General features: G+C 42.2%; 1 protein-coding gene across 1 annotated transcript; it reads left to right on the top strand.

Moving 5' to 3' along the window:
• Positions 1-1,370: 1,370 nt before the first annotated feature.
• Positions 1,371-20,826, top strand: LOC130293695 (uncharacterized). Its single transcript, XM_056542704.1, has 7 exons — positions 1,371-1,518; positions 6,144-6,313; positions 10,172-10,306; positions 14,962-15,105; positions 15,523-15,633; positions 20,314-20,436; positions 20,524-20,826. The coding sequence occupies exons 2-7, from the start codon at positions 6,272-6,274 to the stop codon at positions 20,590-20,592; spliced, it is 624 nt and encodes a 207-aa protein (XP_056398679.1). The 5' UTR covers positions 1,371-1,518; positions 6,144-6,271; the 3' UTR covers positions 20,593-20,826.
• Positions 20,827-22,593: the final 1,767 nt, after the last annotated feature.

The raw sequence follows: 22,593 nt of genomic DNA, 5'->3' as shown, positions 1-22,593 counted from the left end.
AATTCTGTATACTAAGAACTGGACACTAAATGCTGTATACTAAGAACTGGAACAACAGAATCCCCACTGACATACAAACAACAAGGAAATAGATCAAAGAGGCCCAGAGGCCACAACTAGCGATGATAGTTGGAGTCAAAAAGTTCTGGAGTCAAAAACAGCTGGTGGAAGGGGCTAAGAGTCTTTATTTATTAAGTAATGATGAGGCTGATTTCCTTGTACCCCGCTTCCCCAGGGTTGCGACATTCTATGCTTTGCCAAAGGTCCACAAGGGCACCTCTCCTCTCAAGGGTCGACCAATAGTTTCGGGTGTTGGAAATATTACTCAGAACGTAGGCCTATACATTGATACCATCTTAAAACCATTTGTGTTGGCACTTCCTTCCTACACCAGGGACACAACAGATCTGTTGCAGAAGCTGGATGGTCTGACCATTGAGGAGGGGTGTCTCTTGGCAAGCATAGACGTCGAATCCCTTTACACTTCTATCCCTCACGATTTGGGGATAACAGCAGTGGAATTTTTTCTTCAGATGAGGGGCCTCCAATTTCGGGCCCACAGCCAGCTGGTCTCCGAGTTGCTGCGTTACACTCTCACCAGGAACTACTTCGTCTTTGATAGGCGGATTTACCATCAAGTGCGCGGGACCGCGATGGGGAGCCCCTGCGCCCCCACCTACGCCAACCTCTATTTAGGATGGTGGGAGGAGTCAGTGGTTTTTGGTGAGTCTTTGTCGCGGTACACGGATCTAGTCGGTTTGTGGGCCCGGTATATAGACGATATTTTCATTCTCTGGAATGGGTCGTCAGACCAATTCAGGGAGTTTGTGGCTAGTCTTAATCAGAACGATTTGGGATTGCATTTCAGATTTGAATTCCACACTGATCAGATCCCCTTCCTGGATGTTCTAATTTCTAAGAATAGCCAGGGCGGTCTTGACACCACTATTTACCGCAAGCCTACAGCCACGAACTCCCTGCTCAGTTGGGATAGCCATCACCCTAGGTCTGTCTGTAGAGGCATCCCCAAAGGGCAATACTTGCGCATTAGACGCAACTGTTCCACAGAACAAGAATTTGTGAGGCAGGCGGCTGACCTGCGCCACAGATTCAGGGAACGCGGGTACCCCGATCGGGTATTAAGACAAGCGTATCAGGAAGCTAGGGGAAGAGAACGGAGTACACTCCTCACCCCTAGACAAAAACCATTTGAGAAAGTCCTCACCCGCATAGTGGCCACCTATGACAATGGCACCCCCGAAGTTAAAAGCATAATTGAAAAATACTGGCATGTCCTCCTGATGGACAAGGACCTCCAGGGGGTCCTTGACACTCGCCCCCAGATTTCGTTCCGGCGGGGACGGAATCTGCGAGATAGACTAGTTCATAGTCATTTTGTAAGACCCGGTCAGACTCCTACCTGGCTACATCGTAACATCAAGGGCTGCTTCAGATGCTCAGGCTGCATCGCCTGTGCTCACATTTCGGTTACTAAAATCTTTACAAGTTCTGTGACAGGTGATACATACACCATTCGAGATTTTATCAACTGTCGGAGCAAGGGGGTGGTCTATAAGGCCAACTGTACTTGTGGATTGGAATACATTGGGAAAACTAAACGTGAGTTGAGGAGGAGGGTGGGGGAGCATCTGAGAGACATTACTAACTCAGCAGATAAACCCTTGGCAAGACATGTTCATGACAAGCACGGAGGGGATCCTAAAGTGGTCAGCTTTGTGGGGATTGAGCTTGTGCGACCCCCCACAAGGGGGGGGGATTGGGATAGGCTGATCCTGCAGAAGGAGACTCAGTGGATTTTCCGCCTGCAGACTCAGTCCCCCAAAGGTCTTAATGATCAGTTGAGTTTTGCATGTTATATCTAACTCTGTCCTCCATACTCTCTCCCCCTGGCTAGCTCCCTCCCCCTCCCAACCACAGCCACTTCATTACTTACTCAGTTCTCTCACTCTCTCTGTAAATATTTACCTGTGTAAATTGTCAACACCAACTACTTAATACTCATTCGTATTTTGAAAAGATACGTTGCCGTGGCGCATGCGTACTGGCTCACCAGCATCGCCTAGCAACGCAGGACGCTCCGCTCCGTAGCCTAGACGCGCCCCCGGAAGTGACGCCGACACACCGCTGTGGCGCCGGCACCCGGAAGTGGCGCGCGCATATTCGAGCGTGGAAGCAGCCTGTTTGGTAAGTGCTATTTAAGGATCCCAGGTTCACTGATGTGACCGACGGGATACAGACGCCATAACCGCGCACTCTGCCACTGCAGTTCCCGACATCTCGCCGACCGCCATTGTGGTCACGTGAGTCAAACCCAGTAGCAGGGCTCTGCTCTGGGTAACCAGCACACCTATTTCACTTTCTCCTTTGGTTTTGCTCTAAGGGAATTGTGTTTGTTTTTGTGGACTTTGTTCACGTGTTGGTTCTAATTAGTGCACTTCATCATTATTATTGTTGCACGTTGCTGGCCTATTAATTGATTTTTTGCTTGCACTTTTTGCATCGCACCTTATGTATTATTGTTTACATTCGGTAACGCAGTATTAACTTTTTTTGTTTGCCCTGGAGCCCCTGATGAACCCATTAACTTGGGGGAAACGCGTTGGGCGGGCTTTACATTTGTTCTAGTTTAGGGGCTGACCAAGGGATAGACCGGGGCAGGGGTCGTCCTTTCAAGGACGAGTGCCCCGACAGCTCCCTGAGCGAGCAGGGCTAGTGGGCACAACATCTCCCCTGGCAAGGTACACTAGGGTCCGAGTCCCACCCCACCTGGTCTCCACATTTTCCCGGTCACCCCACTTGTTATCTTTACTCAGGCCACTGAACTTTTTGACTCCAACTATCATCGCTAGTTGTGGCCTCTGGGCCTCTTTGATCTATTTCCTTGTTGTTTGTATGTCAGTGGGGATTCTGTTGTTTTATTAGCACGATTAAACGTTATGTTTTATATGTCCTTACCCCTTCTGTGAACCGATATTGTTAGCAGGGTATTGATTTTGCTTCATCTGTGAAGTACTAAGAACTGGACACTAAATACTGTATACTAAGAACTGGACACTAAATGCTGTATACTAAGAACTTTACACTAAATACTGTATACTAAGAACTGGACACTAAATGCTGTATACTTAGAACTGGACACTAAATACTGTATACTAAGAACTGGACACTAAATACTGTATACTAAGAACTGGACACTAAATACTGTATACTAAGAACTGGACACTAAATACTGTATACTAAGAACTGGACACTAAATACTGTATACTAAGAACTGGACACTAAATACTGTATACTAAGAACTGGACACTAAATTCTGTATACTAAGAACTGGACACTAAATACTGTATACTAAGAACTGGACACTAAATTCTGTATACTAAGAACTGGACACTAAATACTGTATACTAAGAACAGGACACTAAATACTGTATACTAAGAACTGGACACTAAATTCTGTATACTAAGAACTGGACACTAAATTCTGTATACTAAGAACTGGACACTAAGAACTGGACACTAAATACTGTATACTAAGAACTGGACACTAAATACTGTATACTAAGAACTGGACACTAAATACTGTATACTAAGAACTGGACACTAAATACTGTATACTAAGAACTGGACACTAAATACTGTATACTAAGAACTGGACACTAAATACTGTATACTAAGAACTGGACACTAAATACTGTATACTAAGAACTGGACACTAAATACTGTATACTAAGAACTGGACACTAAAACACTGGACACTAAATACTGTATGCTAAGAACTGGACACTAAATACTGTATACTAAGAACTGGACACTAAATACTGTATACTAAGAACTGGACACTAAATTCTGTATACTAAGAACTGGACACTAAATACTGTATACTAAGAACTGTACACTAAATACTGTATACTAAGAACTGGACACTTAATACTGTATACTAAGAACTGGACACTTAATACTGTATACTAAGAACTGGACACTAAATTCTGTATACTAAGAACTGGACACTTAATACTGTATACTAAGAACTGGACACTAAATACTGTATACTAAGAACTGGACACTAAAACACTGGACACTAAATACTGAACACTAAACCACTGTATACTAAGAACTGGACACTAAATACTGTATACTAAGAACTGGACACTAAATACTGTATACTAAGAACTGGACACTAAATACTGTATACTAAGAACTGGACACTAAATACTGTATACTAAGAACTGGACACTAAATACTGTATACTAAGAACTGGACACTAAATTCTGTATACTAAGAACTGGACACTAAATACTGTATACTAAGAACTGGACACTAAATTCTGTATACTAAGAACTGGACACTTAATACTGTATACTAAGAACTGGACACTAAATACTGTATACTAAGAACTGGACACTAAATTCTGTATACTAAGAACTGGACACTTAATACTGTATACTAAGAACTGGACACTAAATACTGTATACTAAGAACTGGACACTAAATTATGTATACTAAGAACTGGACACTAAATACTGTATACTAAGAACTGGACACTAAATTCTGTATACTAAGAACTGGACACTAAATTCTGTATACTAAGAACTGGACACTAAGAACTGGACACTAAATACTGTATACTAAGAACTGGACACTAAATACTGTATACTAAGAACTGGACACTAAATACTGTATACTAAGAACTGGACACTAAATACTGTATACTAAGAACTGGACACTAAATACTGTATACTAAGAACTGGACACTAAATTCTGTATACTAAGAACTGGACACTAAATACTGTATACTAAGAACTGGACACTAAAACACTGGACACTAAATACTGTATACTAAGAACTGGACACTAAATACTGTATACTAAGAACTGGACACTAAATACTGTATACTAAGAACTGGACACTAAATTCTGTATACTAAGAACTGGACACTAAATACTGTATACTAAGAACTGGACACTAAATTCTGTATACTAAGAACTGGACACTTAATACTGTATACTAAGAACTGGACACTAAATTCTGTATACTAAGAACTGGACACTTAATACTGTATACTAAGAACTGGACACTAAATACTGTATACTAAGAACTGGACACTTAATACTGTATACTAAGAACTGGACACTAAATACTGTATACTAAGAACTGGACACTAAATTCTGTATACTAAGAACTGGACACTTAATACTGTATACTAAGAACTGGACACTAAATACTGTATACTAAGAACTGGACACTAAATTCTGTATACTAAGAACTGGACACTAAATACTGTATACTAAGAACTGGACACTAAATTCTGTATACTAAGAACTGGACACTAAATTCTGTATACTAAGAACTTGACACTTAATACTGTATACTAAGAACTGGACACTAAATACTGTATACTAAGAACTGGACACTAAATTCTGTATACTAAGAACTGGACACTTAATACTGTATACTAAGAACTGGACACTAAATACTGTATACTAAGAACTGGACACTAAATTCTGTATACTAAGAACTGGACACTAAATACTGTATACTAAGAACTGGACACTAAATACTGTATACTAAGAACTGGACACTAAATACTGTATACTAAGAACTGGACACTAAATACTGTATACTAAGAACTGGACACTAAATTCTGTATACTAAGAACTGGACACTAAATACTGTATACTAAGAACTGGACACTAAATACTGTATACTAAGAACTGGACACTAAATTCTGTATACTAAGAACTGGACACTAAATTCTGTATACTAAGAACTGGACACTAAATTCTGTATACTAAGAACTGGACACTAAATGCTGTATACTAAGAACTGGACACTAAATACTGTATACTAAGAACTGGACACTAAATACTGTATACTAAGAACTGGACACTAAATACTGTATACTAAGAACTGGACACTAAATACTGTATACTAAGAACTGGACACTAAATACTGTATACTAAGAACTGGACACTAAACCACTGGACACCAGGGACTGGACACTGATTTGCAGGACATCTTTTTGGTTTGGTGACTTCTCTTCTGTAGACATTGGGGACGCGTCTATTTGTTGATGCTTCTTTTATTTCCTTATGAAAGTTGTGAAACCAAATGATTTATGGCAGATAATCCCACAATAACAATGGAAGGTTCGGCCTCAGGCCAAGTTCCTTCTGAGGGAAATCACCGGGTACAGATCTCTACCTATAAAAACCTATAAATACCCCGGAGGAGCTGAGGGGGCAGTACAGCCATGGAGAAGAAGACCCCAGAACAGCTGGACATGACCCTGCCTGTAAGTAGGGAGGAGCAGATATAGGAATATAATACAGTATATAGAGGAGTAGTGGTCATGTACTATACATTATATGGAATAGTAATATATTATATACAGTATATAGAGGAGTATTAGTCATGTACTATACATTATATGGAATAGTAATATATTATATACAGTATATAGAGGAGTATTAGTCATGTACTATATATTATATGGAATAGTAATATATAATATACAGTATATAGAAGAGTATTAGTCATGTACTATACATTATATGGAATAGTAATATAATATAATATACAGTATATGGAAGAGTATTAGTCATGTACTATACATTATATGGAATAGTAATATAATATATACAGTATATAGAAGAGTATTAGTCATGTACTATACATTATATGGAATAGTAATATAATATATACAGTATATAGAAGAGTATTAGTCATGTACTATACATTATATGGAATAGTAATATAATATAATATACAGTATATAGAAGAATATTAGTCATGTACTATACATTATATGGAATAGTAATATAATATACAGTATATAGAGGAGTATTAGTCATGTACTATACATTATATGGAATAGTAATATAATATACAGTATATAGAGGAGTATTAGTCATGTACTATACATTATATGGAATAGTAATATAATATACAGTATATAGAAGAGTATTAGTTATGTACTATACATTATATGGAATAGTAATATAATATACAGTATATAGAAGAGTATAAGTCGTGTACTATACATTATATGGAATAGTAATATAATATAATATACAGTATATAGAGGAGTATTAGTCGTGTACTATACATTATATGGAATAGTAATATAATATATACAGTATATAGAAGAGTATTAGTCATGTACTATACATTATATGGAATAGTAATCATACACAAGAATAATAGTAATAATAATAATCATAATAATAAGTAATATACAGTAGACAGGAATAACAATCCTGTAATATTCAGGACAATGAAGGTTATTTGAACTGAGAAAGATAGAATAACAAAGAAATAAAATAAACGCTTTTGCAGAACATGACATAATACTTGTCAGAACCCTTGTGGTAATGACCTTGGGAGGTTTCTCGTAGTCTCCACCAGGTTTTCTCACGTCTCAGGTTCTCACCCCAGATTTCATGGTACACGGCCCCATCCATCGCCCCTTTCATGTGGTGAAGTTGTCCTGTCCACATAGCAGAAAACACATCACTTTAGCATAATGTTTCCGCCTCCGTGTTTGACAGTGGAGATGATGTTCTTGGGGTCATAGTCAGAATTCGATAAGTAACCAAGATACCCCCTAGAGGGTCTACGGGCGCTTGAATCAGATACAAAACCGTGAATGACTGAAATCTTACAGTGTCCGCAAGGTCCCCCTGCTCAAGAACGCGCATGTACAGGACCATCTGAAGTTTACCATGAATATCTGAATGATTCAGAAGAGAAATGGGTGAAAGTGTTGTGTTCAGATGATACTAAAATCGTTGGATTGACATCAACTCAACTCACCGGGTTTGGAGGAGGAATTCTGATCAGATACAAAAAACCTTGGGTATATGACTCCCCTCAGGGTAAACCCTGAATAGAGACCCTCTCTGGTCTAAAACTTAACTTTTAATTTATCAAATAATAATTATAATACAGTGCCCAAATTGCCCACTAGGTGGCAGTGTGTGATTTAAAATTACAATCCCGTATACGTTAATATTCAGTCTTGTAGCATGTTATGCATGGATGTTTCTGACCGCGGGGCTCTGTTTGCAGTTCTCTGCCGTCTACAGACATAGCATCACAGAGCTCCGTGGCCCATCTATTTATTAATGCCGGGATTGAGCTAAAATCTGTTCTCCTCTATCTCAACGTTTCGCCAGTGAGACCTCGGACTCTTGAAAAAGCCTTGTCTCACTGGCGAAACGTTGAGATAGAGGAGAACAGATTTTAGCTCAATCCCGGCATTAATAAATGGATGGACCACGGAGCTCTGTGATGCTATGTCTGTAGACGGCATCTGAGCAGAGAACTGCAAACAGAGCCCCGCGGTCAGAAACATCCATGCATAACATGCTACAAAACTGAAAATTAACATATACGGGATTGTAATTTTAAATCACACACTGCCACCTAGTGGGCAATTTGGGCACTGTATTATAATTATTATTTGATAAATTAAAAGTTAAGTTTTAGACCAGAGAGGGTCTCTATTCAGGGTTTACCCTGAGGGGAGTCATATCCCCAAGGTTTTTTGTATCAGAATTCCTCCTCCAAACCCGGTGAGTTGAGTTGATGTCAATCCAACGATTTTAGTATCATCTGAACACAACACTTTCACCAATTTCTCTTCTGAATCATTCAGATATTCATGGTAAACTTCAGATGGTCCTGTAAATGCGCATTCTTGAGCAGGGGGACCTTGCGGACACTGTAAGATTTCAGTCGTTCACGGTTTCGTGTGTTACCAATTGTTTTCTTGGTGACTATGGTCCCAGCTGCCCTGAGATCATTGACAGGATCCTCCCGTGTAGTTCTGGGCTGATTCCTCACCGTTCCCATGATCATTGAGACTCCACTAGGTGGGATCTGACATGGAGCCCCCGACCGAGGGAGATGGACAATTATTTTGTGTTTCTTCCATTTGTAAATAATGGCAACAACTATTGTAACCTTCTCACCGAGCGGCTTGGCGATGGTCTTGTAGCCCGTTCCAGCCTTGTGTAGTCTACAATCTTATCCCTGACCTTCTTGGACAGCTCTTTGGTCTGGACCATGGTGGAGAGTTTGGAATCTGATTGATCGATTGTTTGGACAGGTGACTTCTATACAAATAACAAACTGAGATTAGGAGAGTTACCCTTAAGAGAGTGCTCCTAATCTCACCTGTACATAAGACACCTGGGAGCCAGAAATCTTACTGATCGATAGGGGATCAAATACTTATTTCATTGAGTAAAATGCAAATCAATGCATAACTTCAGTGAAAGGTGTTTTTTTTTAAAAAAAATTCTTGTTATTCTGTCTCTGACTGTTTAAATAAACCCACCATTAAAGGGGTACTCCAGCCCCAAGACATCTTATCCTCTATCTAAAGGATAGGGGATAAGATGTCTGATCGCGGGGGTCCTGCCGCTGGGGACCCCCGCAATCTACCATGTAGCACCCACCTGTAAGCACTGCCGGAAGCGCTGGAGGCTCTCAGTCTTATGCCTCCCGACCATGGGGACGGAGTATCGTGGCGTCACGTCTCCGCCCCTGTGTAATGTCATGCCCCGCCCCCTCAATGCAAATCTATGGGAGGGGGCGTGACAGCCTCCCGACCACTGGGACGGAGTATAGTGACGTCACGACTCCGCCCCGTGTGATGTCATGCCCCGCCCCCTCAATGCAAGTCTATGGGAGGGGGCGTGACATTCGTCACGCCCCCTCCCATAGACTTGCATTGAGGGGGCATGGCGTGACGTCACACGGGGGCGGAGTCGTGTCGTCACTATACTCCGTCCCCGTGGTCGGGAGGCATAAGACTGAGAGCCTCCAGCGCTTACGGCAGTGCTTACAGGTGGGTGCTACATGGTAGATTGCGGGGGTCTCCAGCGGCGGGACCCCCACGATCAGGCATCTTATCCCCTATCCTTTGGTAAGGGGATAAGATGTCTTGGGGCCGGAGTACCCCTTTAAAATTATGGACCAATCATTACTTTGTTAGTGTTAAAACGTTTATAATGATATATAGGAGAATAGAAGTAATACCATATGCGGTATACAGAAGAATAGTGATAATAAGATGTGCTGTATATAGTGCTGTATATAGTGCATTAGATTATATCCCCAGTATAATGTATCTCTCTTCCATCAGCCGTACAAATTGTTCTCCAAACCACCAGACTCCAGGACGAAGTGGACGGCGGCCATCTTGCTCGGACTCGTTCTCTCTGGGATTGCAGTCATTATTACTCTCACTATTTATATGAATCAGAAGAAAGCTGAGAAGGTGAGACCCAACTAAAGGGACACTCCGCCTTTACATATAATCGGCAGATAATTTATTTCCATTTGCTTTCATCACATATTATTGTTTACTCTTCATACCAGTTAATTGAAGGGAACGTGACATCAGATTTAAAGGGGTATTCCAGGAAAAAACTTTTTTTTAATATATACATCAACTGGCTCCAGAAAGTTAAACAGATTTGTAAATTACTTCTATTAAAAAATCTTAATCCTTTCAGTACTTATGAGTTTCTGAAGTTAAGTTTGTTCTTTTCTGTCTAAGTGCTCTCTGATGACACGTGTCTCGGGAACCGCCCAGTTTAGAAGCAAATCCCCATAGCAAACCTCTCCTAAACTGGGCGTTTCCCGAGACAGGTGTCATCAGAGAGCACTTAACTTCAGAAGCTCATAAGTACTGAAAGGATTAAGATTTTTTAATAGAAGTAATTTACAAATCTGTTTACCTTTCTGGAGCCAGTTGATATATATAAAAAAGTTTTTCCCTGGATAACCCCTTTAAGTAACTAAGATGATTTTACCATATATAACACGTTGCCAGGCATTATATGTTGAAATCTGATGTCAGCTTCCTTTTTGTTGCTTCTATAGTGCAGCATAAACTATTATTAAAAAATGATGTGGGGGTTTTTGTGTATGCCTTGTTCATACCTCATTTTGAGGATGTAGCAGGCATGGGATAGACTCCATTTTGGTTTACAAATGCACAATGATGTGTGGTCTATAATGCAGCCTACAATTCCCATGAATCCTCTGGTTGAAGGTAAGGTGTTTAATCACTGCACCTGATCATCAGATTACACAGGTGAACTCATTAGACTTGGGTTTGGGTCAGTTCACACTGTGCAGTTTTCTTACGCAAAGGTATATGACTATATTATAAATACTAATCTCATAGATGTAGCAGCAGTATACAGATATAGCTGGGAGGAGAGGTGCATAACTACTATGGGGGAGATTTATCATTGCATTAAAGCTTTTTTATTTTTTTGCTTACTCCAGGCACACAAAATGTCACACGTGCGCCTAAGCACTTTTTTTTTGCAACTCTTGTGGGTAAACATTAAAGGGGTACTCCGCTGCTCAGTGTTTGGAACAAACTGTTCCAAACGCTGGAGCCGGCGCTGGGAGCTCGGGACATCATAGCCCCGCCCCCTCATGACGTCACGCCCTGGCCCCTCAATGCAAGTCTATGGGAGGGGGCGTGACAGCTGTAATTTTCATCATAGGTTATAACCTCAACTATGAGAGACAGAATGAGAAAAAAATATCCATAAAATCATATTGTCCGATTTTTAAATAATTTATTTGCAAATTATGGTGGGAAATAAGTATTTGGTCAATAACAAAAGTTCATCTCAATACTTTGTTATATCCCCTTTGTTGGCAATGACAGAGGTCAAATGTTTTCTGTCTTCACAAGGTTTTCACACACTGTTGCTGGTATTTTGGCCCATTCCTCCATGCAGATCTCCTCTAGAGCAGTGATGTTTTGAGGCTGTCGTTGGGCAACACAGACTTTTAACTCCCTCCAAAGGTTTTCTATGGGGTTGAGATCTGGAGACTGGCTAGGCCACTCCAGGACCTTGAAATGGTTCTTACGAAGCCACTCCTTCATTGCCTGGGCGGTGTGTTTGGGATCATTGTCATGCTGAAAGACCCAGCCACGTTTCATCTTCAATGCCCTTGCTGATGGAAGGAGGTTTTCAATCAAAATCTCACGATACATGGCCCCATTCATTCTTTCCTTCACACGGATCAGTCGTCCCTTAGCAGAAGAACAGCCCCAAAGCATGATGTTTCCACCCCCATGCTTCACAGTAGGTATGGTGTTCTTTGGATGCAACTCAGAATTCTTTCTCCTCCAAACACGATGAGTTGAGTTTTTACCAAAAAGTTCTACTTTGGTTTCATCTGACCATATGATATTGTCCCAATACTCTTCTTTGCTCTCTAGCAAACTTCGGACAGGCCCGGGCATGTACTGGCTTAAGCAGGGGGGACACCCCTGGCACTTTATGATTTGAGTCCCTGGCGGTGTAGTGTTACTGCTGGTAGCCTTTGTTACTTTGGTCCCAGCTCTCTGCAGGTCATTCACTAGGTCCCCCCCATGTGGTTCTGGGATTTTTGCTCACCCTTCTTGAGATCATTTTGACATCACGGGGTGAGACCATGTGTGGAGCCCCAGATCGAGGGAGATTATCAGTGGTTTTATATGTCTTCCATTTTCTAATAATTGCTTCCACGGTTTATTTCTTCACACCAAGCTGCTTGTCTATTGCAGATTCAGTCTTCCCAGCCTGGTGCAGGTCTACAATTTTGTTTCTGGTGTCCTTCGACAGCTCTTTGGTCTTGGCCATAGTGGAGTTTGGAGTGTGACTGTTTGAGGTTGTGGACAGGTGTCTTTTATACTGATAAGTTCAAACAGGAGCCATTAATACAGGTAACGAGTGGAGGAAAGAGGAGACTCTTAAAGAAGATGTTACAGGTCTGTGAGAGCCAGAAATCTTGTTTGTAGGTGACCAAATACTTATTTTCCACCATAATTTGCAAATAAATTCTATAAAAATCAGACAATGTGATTTTATGGATTTTTTTCTCATTCTGTCTCTCATAGTTGAGGTTATAACCTATGATGACAATTACAGCCTCTCATTTTTATAAGGGGAGAACTTACACAATTGGTGGCTGACTAAATACTTTTTCCCCATTGTATATCCTGATCCCATAGCGATAGCTCATGTCCATTCCATAAACAGATGAGATAACTGTTTAGCCTGGATGTTTGGCCCTTATGTCTTTTTCAACAATTGTGATATAATAAGAACGTCCAATCTGTCAATAGCAACTTATTTATAGTTTCCTGGTAACAACACACAACATCTGTAGGGTAAGTATTGGAGATGTGGTATGGGGTGTGATGCAGGGCAGATGGCATGAACTCCTTGTATTCGTGATGCCAGGGTGTGGTTTATTCTCAATACCACCCAAAGGTACCGTGTTTCTCCGAAAATAGGACCGGGTCTTATATAAATTTTAGCCCCAAAAAACACACTAGGGCTAATTTTCAGGGTAGGGCTTATTTATTTATGGTAAGGTATGCACATTGAACAACATGGCGGTTCCACAATATTTAACCCCCCTCCGCCATTATCATCATGTGATATGCGCGAGCTCCGCATATCACATGATGATAATGGGGGTGTAAATGCCCCCCAACGTCCCTAACTCCCCCACCCCTGCCGGTTTATCAGCCCAGCGCTGCACCCCACAATCCCCACATCAGGGTACTGATCATTTGTCACCCGCGAGCTCAGCTTCTCTCCCCCCCTGCCAAATAATTATCAGCCGCTGCGCTGTATCTATTCCTGTGCCCAGGCTGCAAACATTAAAAAGCAATCTTTAACTTACCTTCGTCCTCCGTTCCCCCGTTGCTAAGGCACCGGCCTCATGGTCCCTCCGCTGTTCTTGCTGCTTCCTGGTGTTGTGACGTCTCAGAGCCTTCAGCCTATCACCGGCCGCAGCGATGTCCCGCCTCTGCCGATGATAGGCTGAGCCCACTGTCATGTAAGAAGCCGGCCGGCGAGCGAGAACAGCGGAGGACAGCGAGGCCGGTTCCTTAGCAACGGGGGAACGGAGGACGGAGGTAAGTTAAAGATTGCTTTTTAATATTTGCAGCCCGGGCATAGTCTAGGTCAGTGGTCTTCAACCTGCGGACCTCCAGATGTTGCAAACATTTGCAACATCTGGAGGTCCGCAGGTTAGAGATCACTGGTCTAGGTCTTATTATCGGGGTAGGGCTTAAATTGCAGCCCATCCCGATAATCCGGCTAGGGCCTATTTTTGGGGTAGGTACTATTTTCGGAGAAACACGAGGGGGCAATAATGACTCCGACGCCAAGTTACGGATAACGGAAGCTTCACTGAGTGACAGATGGTAAAGTCTATACAGTTCAGCCAGGGCCCACGGAGGTGACCAGTGACTTCAGAGACCTTAAGGGCTTGCTGAGACTTGCAGTGATTTTGGACAATTTAGTGCAGGCCACGCTGACTTGACAGATGACTTTGACTTGACTGACCTGTGACTGACAATGCTGTGACTTTAGATTACTTGTAGACTTGGAGCTTGTGGCTGCTGGATAGATTTGAGGCCTCCTGTGACTCCAGACTCACTCCTAGACTTGACCGCACTGGACCTCAGCTTAGCAAAAAGAGAGAGAAGAGACTCCTCCCAGGGCTTTTATGGGGAGACTCTGGTGAGGTCCTATTGGTCACCCTTAAGTCACCTGGTCACTGATATCTCCTGGGTAACAATCACATGACAACTCACATGGGAATATTTCTTAAAGTTATACAGTAACACTTCTTTACAGCCTAATAAATGGCAGAACATATGTACATGATGGGACGGGTGTAAGGGGGGCCCAGAGGACACTGCAGGGAGGCTGCCTGACAGGACAGTAAGGGAACGGGGTAACAACTCCCATACTGGGTCACCACAGAGATATATTTCCTAGATGCTGGGGGTTTACAGACTATAGAAGCCATGTGTAGACGGAGAGTCACTTTAACCCTTTCCTATTCTGTTTGCCTGTTGCTCTTACTGTCACCGCTACATTGTAACAATCCTTATTGCAGATGGTGGAGATGACCTACAGTTCAGGGGACGGAGAAAACGTTCAGCAGATGGTTTACGTCCATGATGGGCAGGATATAGCCGCCATATTTATCAAAGATAAAGCCAACAAGTACTCTGCCTCCGTGCTCCTGGATTACAACCAGGTGAGAGTTGTTAACATATGACCATCAGGGGGTGGGCACCTAGCTTACCAAAAATCCAGAGAGGCAAATCTACCTAGTCCTGAGTAGGGGATGTATTGCTCACAGAATTTCATTTAGTGAATTTGGGAAAGCTTGGTGACAATATGGTCCCCATTATAGTCCCATTAAGATTTATCGCCCTTCTTTCCTAGACTAAGAGGAAACTCTTACAGAGGTAGGCACCCAGCTTACCATAGTCCAGAGAGGCAAATCTTCCTAGTCTTGTGTAGGGGATGTATCGTCGACAAATTAGAATTTTGTGAATTTGGGGAAGCTTGGTGACAGCATGGCCCCCATTATAGTGCCCACAAAGTTCAATGACCCATCTTTCCTAGACTTCTGAAAGGAAGCTCTTAATGCTGTTTTGTTTTCTCCTAGAAACTCATTGGGATTCGGACTTTGAACAGGTGCTACCTGCTGAGAATGGAGGATTCCAAGATCCCATCCAAGCAGGATCTGCTCCGGAGGATCGAATACTACCAGGCCCATGTAAGGCCCATGTGACTATCACAGACCTTGCTGTAGCAAAACTACAACTCCCAGCATGCCCGGACAGCCAACGGCTGTCCGGGCATGCTGGAAGTTGTAGTTTTGCAACAGCTGGAGGCACACTGCTTGAGAAACACTGTCGCAATGGAAGGAGTGGGGTCCTTCAGCAGCTCAGAGTATTTAAAGGGGTACTCCGGCAGAAAACTCTTTTTTTTTTTTATCAACTGGTGCCAGAAAGTTAAACAGATTTGTAAATTACTTCTATTAAAAAAAATCTTAATCCTTCCAGTACTTATTAGCTGCTGAATACTACAGAGGAAATTCTTTTCTTTTTGGAACACAGAGTTCTCTGCTGACACCTCCATTTTAGGAACTGTCCAGAACAGCATATGTTTCCTATGGGCAGTGGCGTTGCTAGGGTTGGTGTCACCCGGTGCGGTAGAAAATGGTGTCACCCCCATACCTACCCCCCCCCCCCTCAGTAAGTTTTTAGCCTGTTGTGACAGACACCACTGTTGTAGCACATTGTGAGAAATTCCAGTATAATAATCAGATATACCAGTTGCCACAGAATGGGAAAGTGTTAAAGAAGTTTTCACCATTGAAATATACAGCTCCCAGAATTACTTAAAGGGGTACTCCACTGGAAAACATTTACTTTTATATCAACTGGTGCCAGAAAGTTAAACAGATTTTTAAATTACTTCTATTTAAAATCTTAATACTTACAGTACTTATAAGCTGGTGTATGCTCCACAGGAAGTTGTGTAGTTCTTTCCAGTCTGACCACAGTGCTATTTGCTGACACCTCTGTCCATGTCAGGAACTGTCCAGAGCAGGATAGGTTTGCTATGGGGATTTGCTCCTACTATGGACAGTTCTTGACATGGACAGAGGTGTCAGCACAGAGCACTGTGGTCAGACAGAAAATAAATTAAAAAGGAAAATAACTTACTGTGAATCGCTTATACAGCAGCTAATAAGTACTGGAAGGATTAAGATTTTTAAATAGAAGTAATTTACAAATCTGTTTAACTTTGTAGCACCAGCTGATTAAAAAAAAATGTTTTCCAGTAGAGTACCCCTTTAAGCAGTGGTGAGGTTATGTTGGGAGTTGTAGTTTCACTGACCATAACTGTAGAACTGACAAGTGACCACAGCTCTGATGTAGAGAGGAGAATGTACAATGGTAACAGTGACTACAGGTGATGTCTTCTCTATAGTGAGGAGAATACACAATGATATCTGACTACAGGTGACGTCTTCTCTATAGTGAGGAGAATACACAATGACATCAGTGACTACAGGTGATGTCTTCTCTATAGTGAGGAGAATACACAATGATATCAGTGACTACAGGTGACGTCTTCTCTATAGTGAGGAGAATACACAATGATATCAGTGACTACAGGTGACGTCTTCTCTATAGTGAGGAGAATACACAATGACATCAGTGACTACAGGTGACGTCTTCTCTATAGTGAGGAGAATACACAATGATATCAGTGACTACAGGTGACGTCTTCTCTATAGTGAGGAGAATACACAATGATATCAGTGATTACAGGTGACGTCTTCTCTATAGTGAGGAGAATACACAATGATATCAGTGATTACAGGTGACATCTTCTCTATAGTGAGGAGAATACACAATGATATCAGTGACTACAGGTGACGTCTTTTCTATAGTGAGGAGAATACACAATGATATCAGTGACTACAGGTGACGTCTTCTCTATAGTCTTCCCTTATCTAATTCAGATGGTACATACCGCCAGGACTTGTTCCAGCTAAAACTTCTCTCTGCAGAATGTGACGCCCAGACGTCTCCTCACTATGTCAGCGGATTCTCATCCTCTATATGAAAACAAGTATTATTATAAACCTGAGAGACACTGTGTCTTCTAAATATAATACTACTATACACTATACTCTTTGATTATAAACCTTCCATACACTGTACCCTCTGAATATAATACTACCACACACTGTACATTCTGAATATAATACCAACACATACTGTACCCTCTGAATATAAATCTGCCACATACTGTACCCACTGAATATAATACTACCACATACTGCGCCCTCTGAATATAAATCTGCCACATACTGTACCCTCTGAATATAAATCTGCCACATACTGTACCCTCTGAATATAAATCTGCCACATACTGTACCTCTGAATATAAATCTGCCACATACTGTACCCCTGAATATAAATTTGCCACATATTGTACCCCTGAATATAATACTACCACCCACTGCGCCTTCTGAATATAATAATTAGAGATGAGCAAACTACAATAAATTCAACTCGTCACAAACTTCTCTGCTCGGCAGTTGATAACTTTTCCTGCATAAATTAGTTCAGCTTTCAGGTGCTCCCGTGGGCTGGAAAAGGTGGATACAGTCCTAGGAGACTCTTTCCTAGGAATGTATCCACCTTTACCAGCCCACCGGAGCACCTGAAGGCTGAACTAATTTACGCAGGATAAGTCATCAACTGCCGAGCCGAGAAGTTTGTGACGAATCGAATTTACTGTAAGTTCGCTCATCTCTAATAATACTACCACAAACTGCGCCCTCTGAATATAATACTACCACAAACTGCGCCCTCTGAATATAACGTTGCCATACAGTGCACCCTCTGAATATAATACTACCACAAACTGCGCCCTCTGAATATAACGTTGCCATACAGTGCACCCTCTGAATATAATACCACAACCGCAGTAACACCCCTCAACATCCGTTAGCTGATGCTATTACGACGGGAGGGGGGGTATTGGTGGTGTTGCTAGTGGATGATGGGGGTGCTACTACTCGGGGGGTGTTGCTGGAGGATGATGAGGGTGCTACTAGCCATCCCCCCTGGCAGTATCATCCCCATCATCCATCGGCAGGATCATCCTCCTGGCAGGAGCACCGCCATCATCCACCATCAGGATCTGCTGATGGAGGTGCTGCTGGGGGGGGGGGGTGTTGCTGGTGGATGATGAGGGTGCTACTGCCAGGGGGGGGGGAGCATTAGGTAGGCAGCAGTTCCCCCACATTAGGTAGGTCGCAGTTTCCCCACATTAGGTAGCATCTATTCCCCACATTAGGCAGCATAGATTCCCCACATTAGGTAGGTTGCAGTTTCCCCACATTAGGTAGCATCTATTCCCCACATTAGGCAGCATAGATTCCCCACATTTGGTACCAGTTCCCCCACATTAGGTAGGTACCAGTTACCCCACATTAGGTAGCAATTTCCCCACATTAGGTAGCACAGATTCCCCACATAAGGTAGCACAGATTCCCCACATAAGGTAGCATAGACTCCCCACACTTGGTAGTAGTTTCCCCACATTAGGCCGCAGGTTCCCCACAATGGGTCAAAGTCTCCCCACAATAGATCGCTGGTTATACCCCCCCCCCCCCCCCACACACACACACACACACACAAAAACACATACAACACAGAGAGACACACACACAAACACACACACACAGTCAGAGAGACACACACTCACAGACACACACACACAGTCACACACACACACACACACAGAGTCACACACACACAGAGTCTCACACACACAAACATAGATAGAGACAGACACACACACTCCCATCCAGCGCAGCGATCCTTCTCACCGGGCGCCGTGCGAGTGACGTAACTGACGTCCTCCTGCGCGGCCATACGGTGTGACGTCAGGCCGGCGCAGACGTGGGAGCGGAGGCCGGGCACAGTACTGGTGAAGGTGAGGGGGGGGGTGATGATGGACGGGCGCACAGTGCAGGAGAAAGAGGGGGGTTGCTGATGGACGGGCACACACAGCGCGGGGGGGGGGTTGGCGGATGGGAGGCCGGTCGGGCACAGATGGTGGAGGTGGTGCCTGTGTAGTGGGGGGGTGCGGCTACGCAGCGTCCTGGTGTCACCTCATTAGGTTGGTGTCACCCGGTGCGGGCCGCACCCCCCGCACCCGGGTCGCAACGCCACTGCCTATGGGGATTTTCTCCTACTCTGGACAGTTCCTAAAATGGACAGAGATGTCAGCAGAGAGCACTGTGCTCGTGATGTCAGCAGAGAGCTCTGTGTTCCAAAAATAAAATAATTTCCTCTGTAGTATTCAGCAGCTTATAAGTACTGGAAGGATTAAGATTTTTTTAAATAGAAGTCATTTACAAATCTGTTTAAAGGAGTACTCTGGTGCAGAGTATTTCATGCTCTATCCTGCTCGGGCTTCAAAAAAAATGAAAATGAACCATCTCTCACCTTCCTGGGTTCCCGCGGAGCGCCACTATAGCTGATCGGTCCTCCGGTCCATCTTCTTCATACTTCCGTGTGAACGAAGCGTCACATGGCGCTCAGCCTATTGCCGCCCGCCCCAATGTTCAGCCTCGGCTGGCGATAGGCTGAGCACCTTGTGACGCTTCGTTCACAGGGAAGTATGAAGAAGATGGACCGGAGGACCGATCAGCTATAGTGGCGCTCCGCGGGAACCCAGGAAGGTGAGAGATGGTTTATTAAAAAAATTTTTGCAGCCTGTGCATTTTTTTTTTTTTTGCACCAGAGTACTCCTTTAACTTTCTGGCACCAGTTGATAAAAAAAAAAAAAAAAAAATAGTTTTCCACCGGAGTACCCCTTTAAGGAAAGGAACATAGTAACTGTGTCAGGCGTCTCTTTTCAGAATTCCACTCTTGGAGACACCGTCACCTTCAGCTTCATCTTGTCTAAAGAGGCAAATCCTATGGATCTGGGCATCAACATAAACCTGCTGTGCAGCAATGTCGCCACCTACTGGACAACAGTGGTAAGTGAGGTGTCCGGGAGCGATATGGTTACAGGCGTAGGCGGCAGGTCCCACACGCCATATATTACAGGCTGTGTCTCTTCTCAGGTAAACATGGAGCAGAACCAAAGAAAATTGCAGAAAGATGGTGAAGTGATCATCATCATCATCCAGTGAAGGAATCCTGAATGGCAGCCGCCCTCTCGTCTTGTATAATCCCGCTACTTCTTCCTGCTTTTCGCAACGTACCAGAGCACGAAGGAAAAGTGATTGGAGCCGTTCAGACCGTGCGACAGGAAAATTCACTACAAACATCAACAGCATTGTGTCGCAGCCCGCTGCATCAGGAAGGGAATTCCAAAATTCCCATTGATCTTTATTAAAAATTATATTTGTAATATGAAATGTGTAATAAAAAGATCCATTGATTTCTTATGTACTTTGTGCTTCAGTTTGTCACCATCATCTGTTAACAGATCTATTGGCACTTAAAGGGGTACTCCGGTGGAAAACATTTTTTTTTTTTTTTTAAATCAACTGGTGCCAGAAAGTTAAACAGATTTGTAAATGACTTCTATAAAAAAAACTCTTAATCCTTCCAGTACTTATTAGGGGCTGTATACTACAGAGGAAATGCTTTTCTTTTTGGATTTCACTTCTGTCACGACCACAGTGCTCTCTGCTGACATCTCTGTCCATTTTAGGAACTGTCCAGAGCAGCATATGTTTGCTATGGGGATTTTCTCCTGCTCTGGACAGTTCCTAAAATGGCAGAGATGTCAGCAGAGAGCACTGCGCTCGTGACAGGAGAGAAATCCAAAAAGAAAAGCATTTCCTCTGTAGTATACAGCCCCTAATAAGTACTGGAAGGATTAAGATTTTTTTTTAATAGAAGTAATTTACAAATATGTTAAACTTTTTGGCACCAGTTGATTAAAAAAAAAAAAAAGTTTTCCACTTTAACCCCTTAAGGACCAAGCCCATTTTCACCTTAAAGGGGTACTACCGTGGAAAACTTTTTTTTTTAAATCAACTGGTGCCAAAAAGTTTAACATATTTGTAAATTACTTCTATTAAAAAAAAATCTTAATCCTTCTAGTACATTTTAGGGGCTGTATACTACAGAGGAAATGCTTTTCTTTTTGGATTTCTCTGATGTCATGACCACAGTGCTCTCTACTGACCTTTGCTGTCCATTTTAAGAACTGTCCAGAGCAGGAGAAAATCCCCATAGCAAACATATGCTGCTCCGGACAGTTCCTAAAATGAACAGCAGAGGTCAGCAGAAAGCACTGTGGTCATGACATCAGAGAAATCTAAAAAGATAAGCATTTCCTCTGTAGTATACAGCCTCTAAAAAGTACTGGAAGGATTAAGATTTTTAAATATAAGTAATTTACAAATCTGTTTAACTTTTTGACACCAGATGATTTAAAAAAAAAAAAAAAGTTTTCCATGGTAGTACCCCTTTAAGGACCAGGCCAATTTTATTTTTGCATTTTCGTTTTTTCCTCGTCGCCTTCTAAAATCCATAACTCTTTTATATTTCCATCTAAAGACCCATATAAGGGCTTGTTTTTTGCGTGACCAGTTGTACTTTGTAATGAAACCTCATTTTACCATAAAATGCACGGGGAACCCCCCCACCCCCCCCCCAAAAAAAAATTTTTAGGGAGGAAATTTAAATGAAAACCATAATTTTGCCCATTTTGGAGGGTTTTGTTCTCACACTGTACACTTTACGGTAAAAATGACGTGTGTTCTTTATTCTGTGGGTCAATACGATTAAAATGATACCCATGGCTAGATACTTTTATATTTTTGTACCGCTTAAAAAAAATCTAAAACTTTTTGTACAAAATCAGTAATCTAAAATTGCCCTAGTTTGACCACCTATAACTTTTTCATTTTTCCATATATAGGGCAAAAAAATCTGACCAAAAAGCTGCATTTTTGGAAATTTTTTACGTTTATGCCATTCACCGTACGGGATAATTAACATTATATTTTGATAGTTCGGACATTTATGCACACGGTGATTCCAAATATGTTTATAAAAGAAATTTACGCTTTTTGGGGGTAAAATGGGAAAAACTGACAATTTTCATTTTTATTGGGGGAGGGGATTTTTCCCTTTTTTTAAATTTTTATTTGTACATTTTTCAACTTTTATTTTAC

The sequence above is a fragment of the Hyla sarda genome, chromosome 10 (genome assembly GCF_029499605.1).
Source record: "Hyla sarda isolate aHylSar1 chromosome 10, aHylSar1.hap1, whole genome shotgun sequence".
Taxonomy (NCBI): domain Eukaryota; kingdom Metazoa; phylum Chordata; class Amphibia; order Anura; family Hylidae; genus Hyla; species Hyla sarda.
The sequence above is the reverse complement of the archived record's forward strand: the minus strand, read 5'-3'. Positions and strand labels throughout refer to the sequence as shown.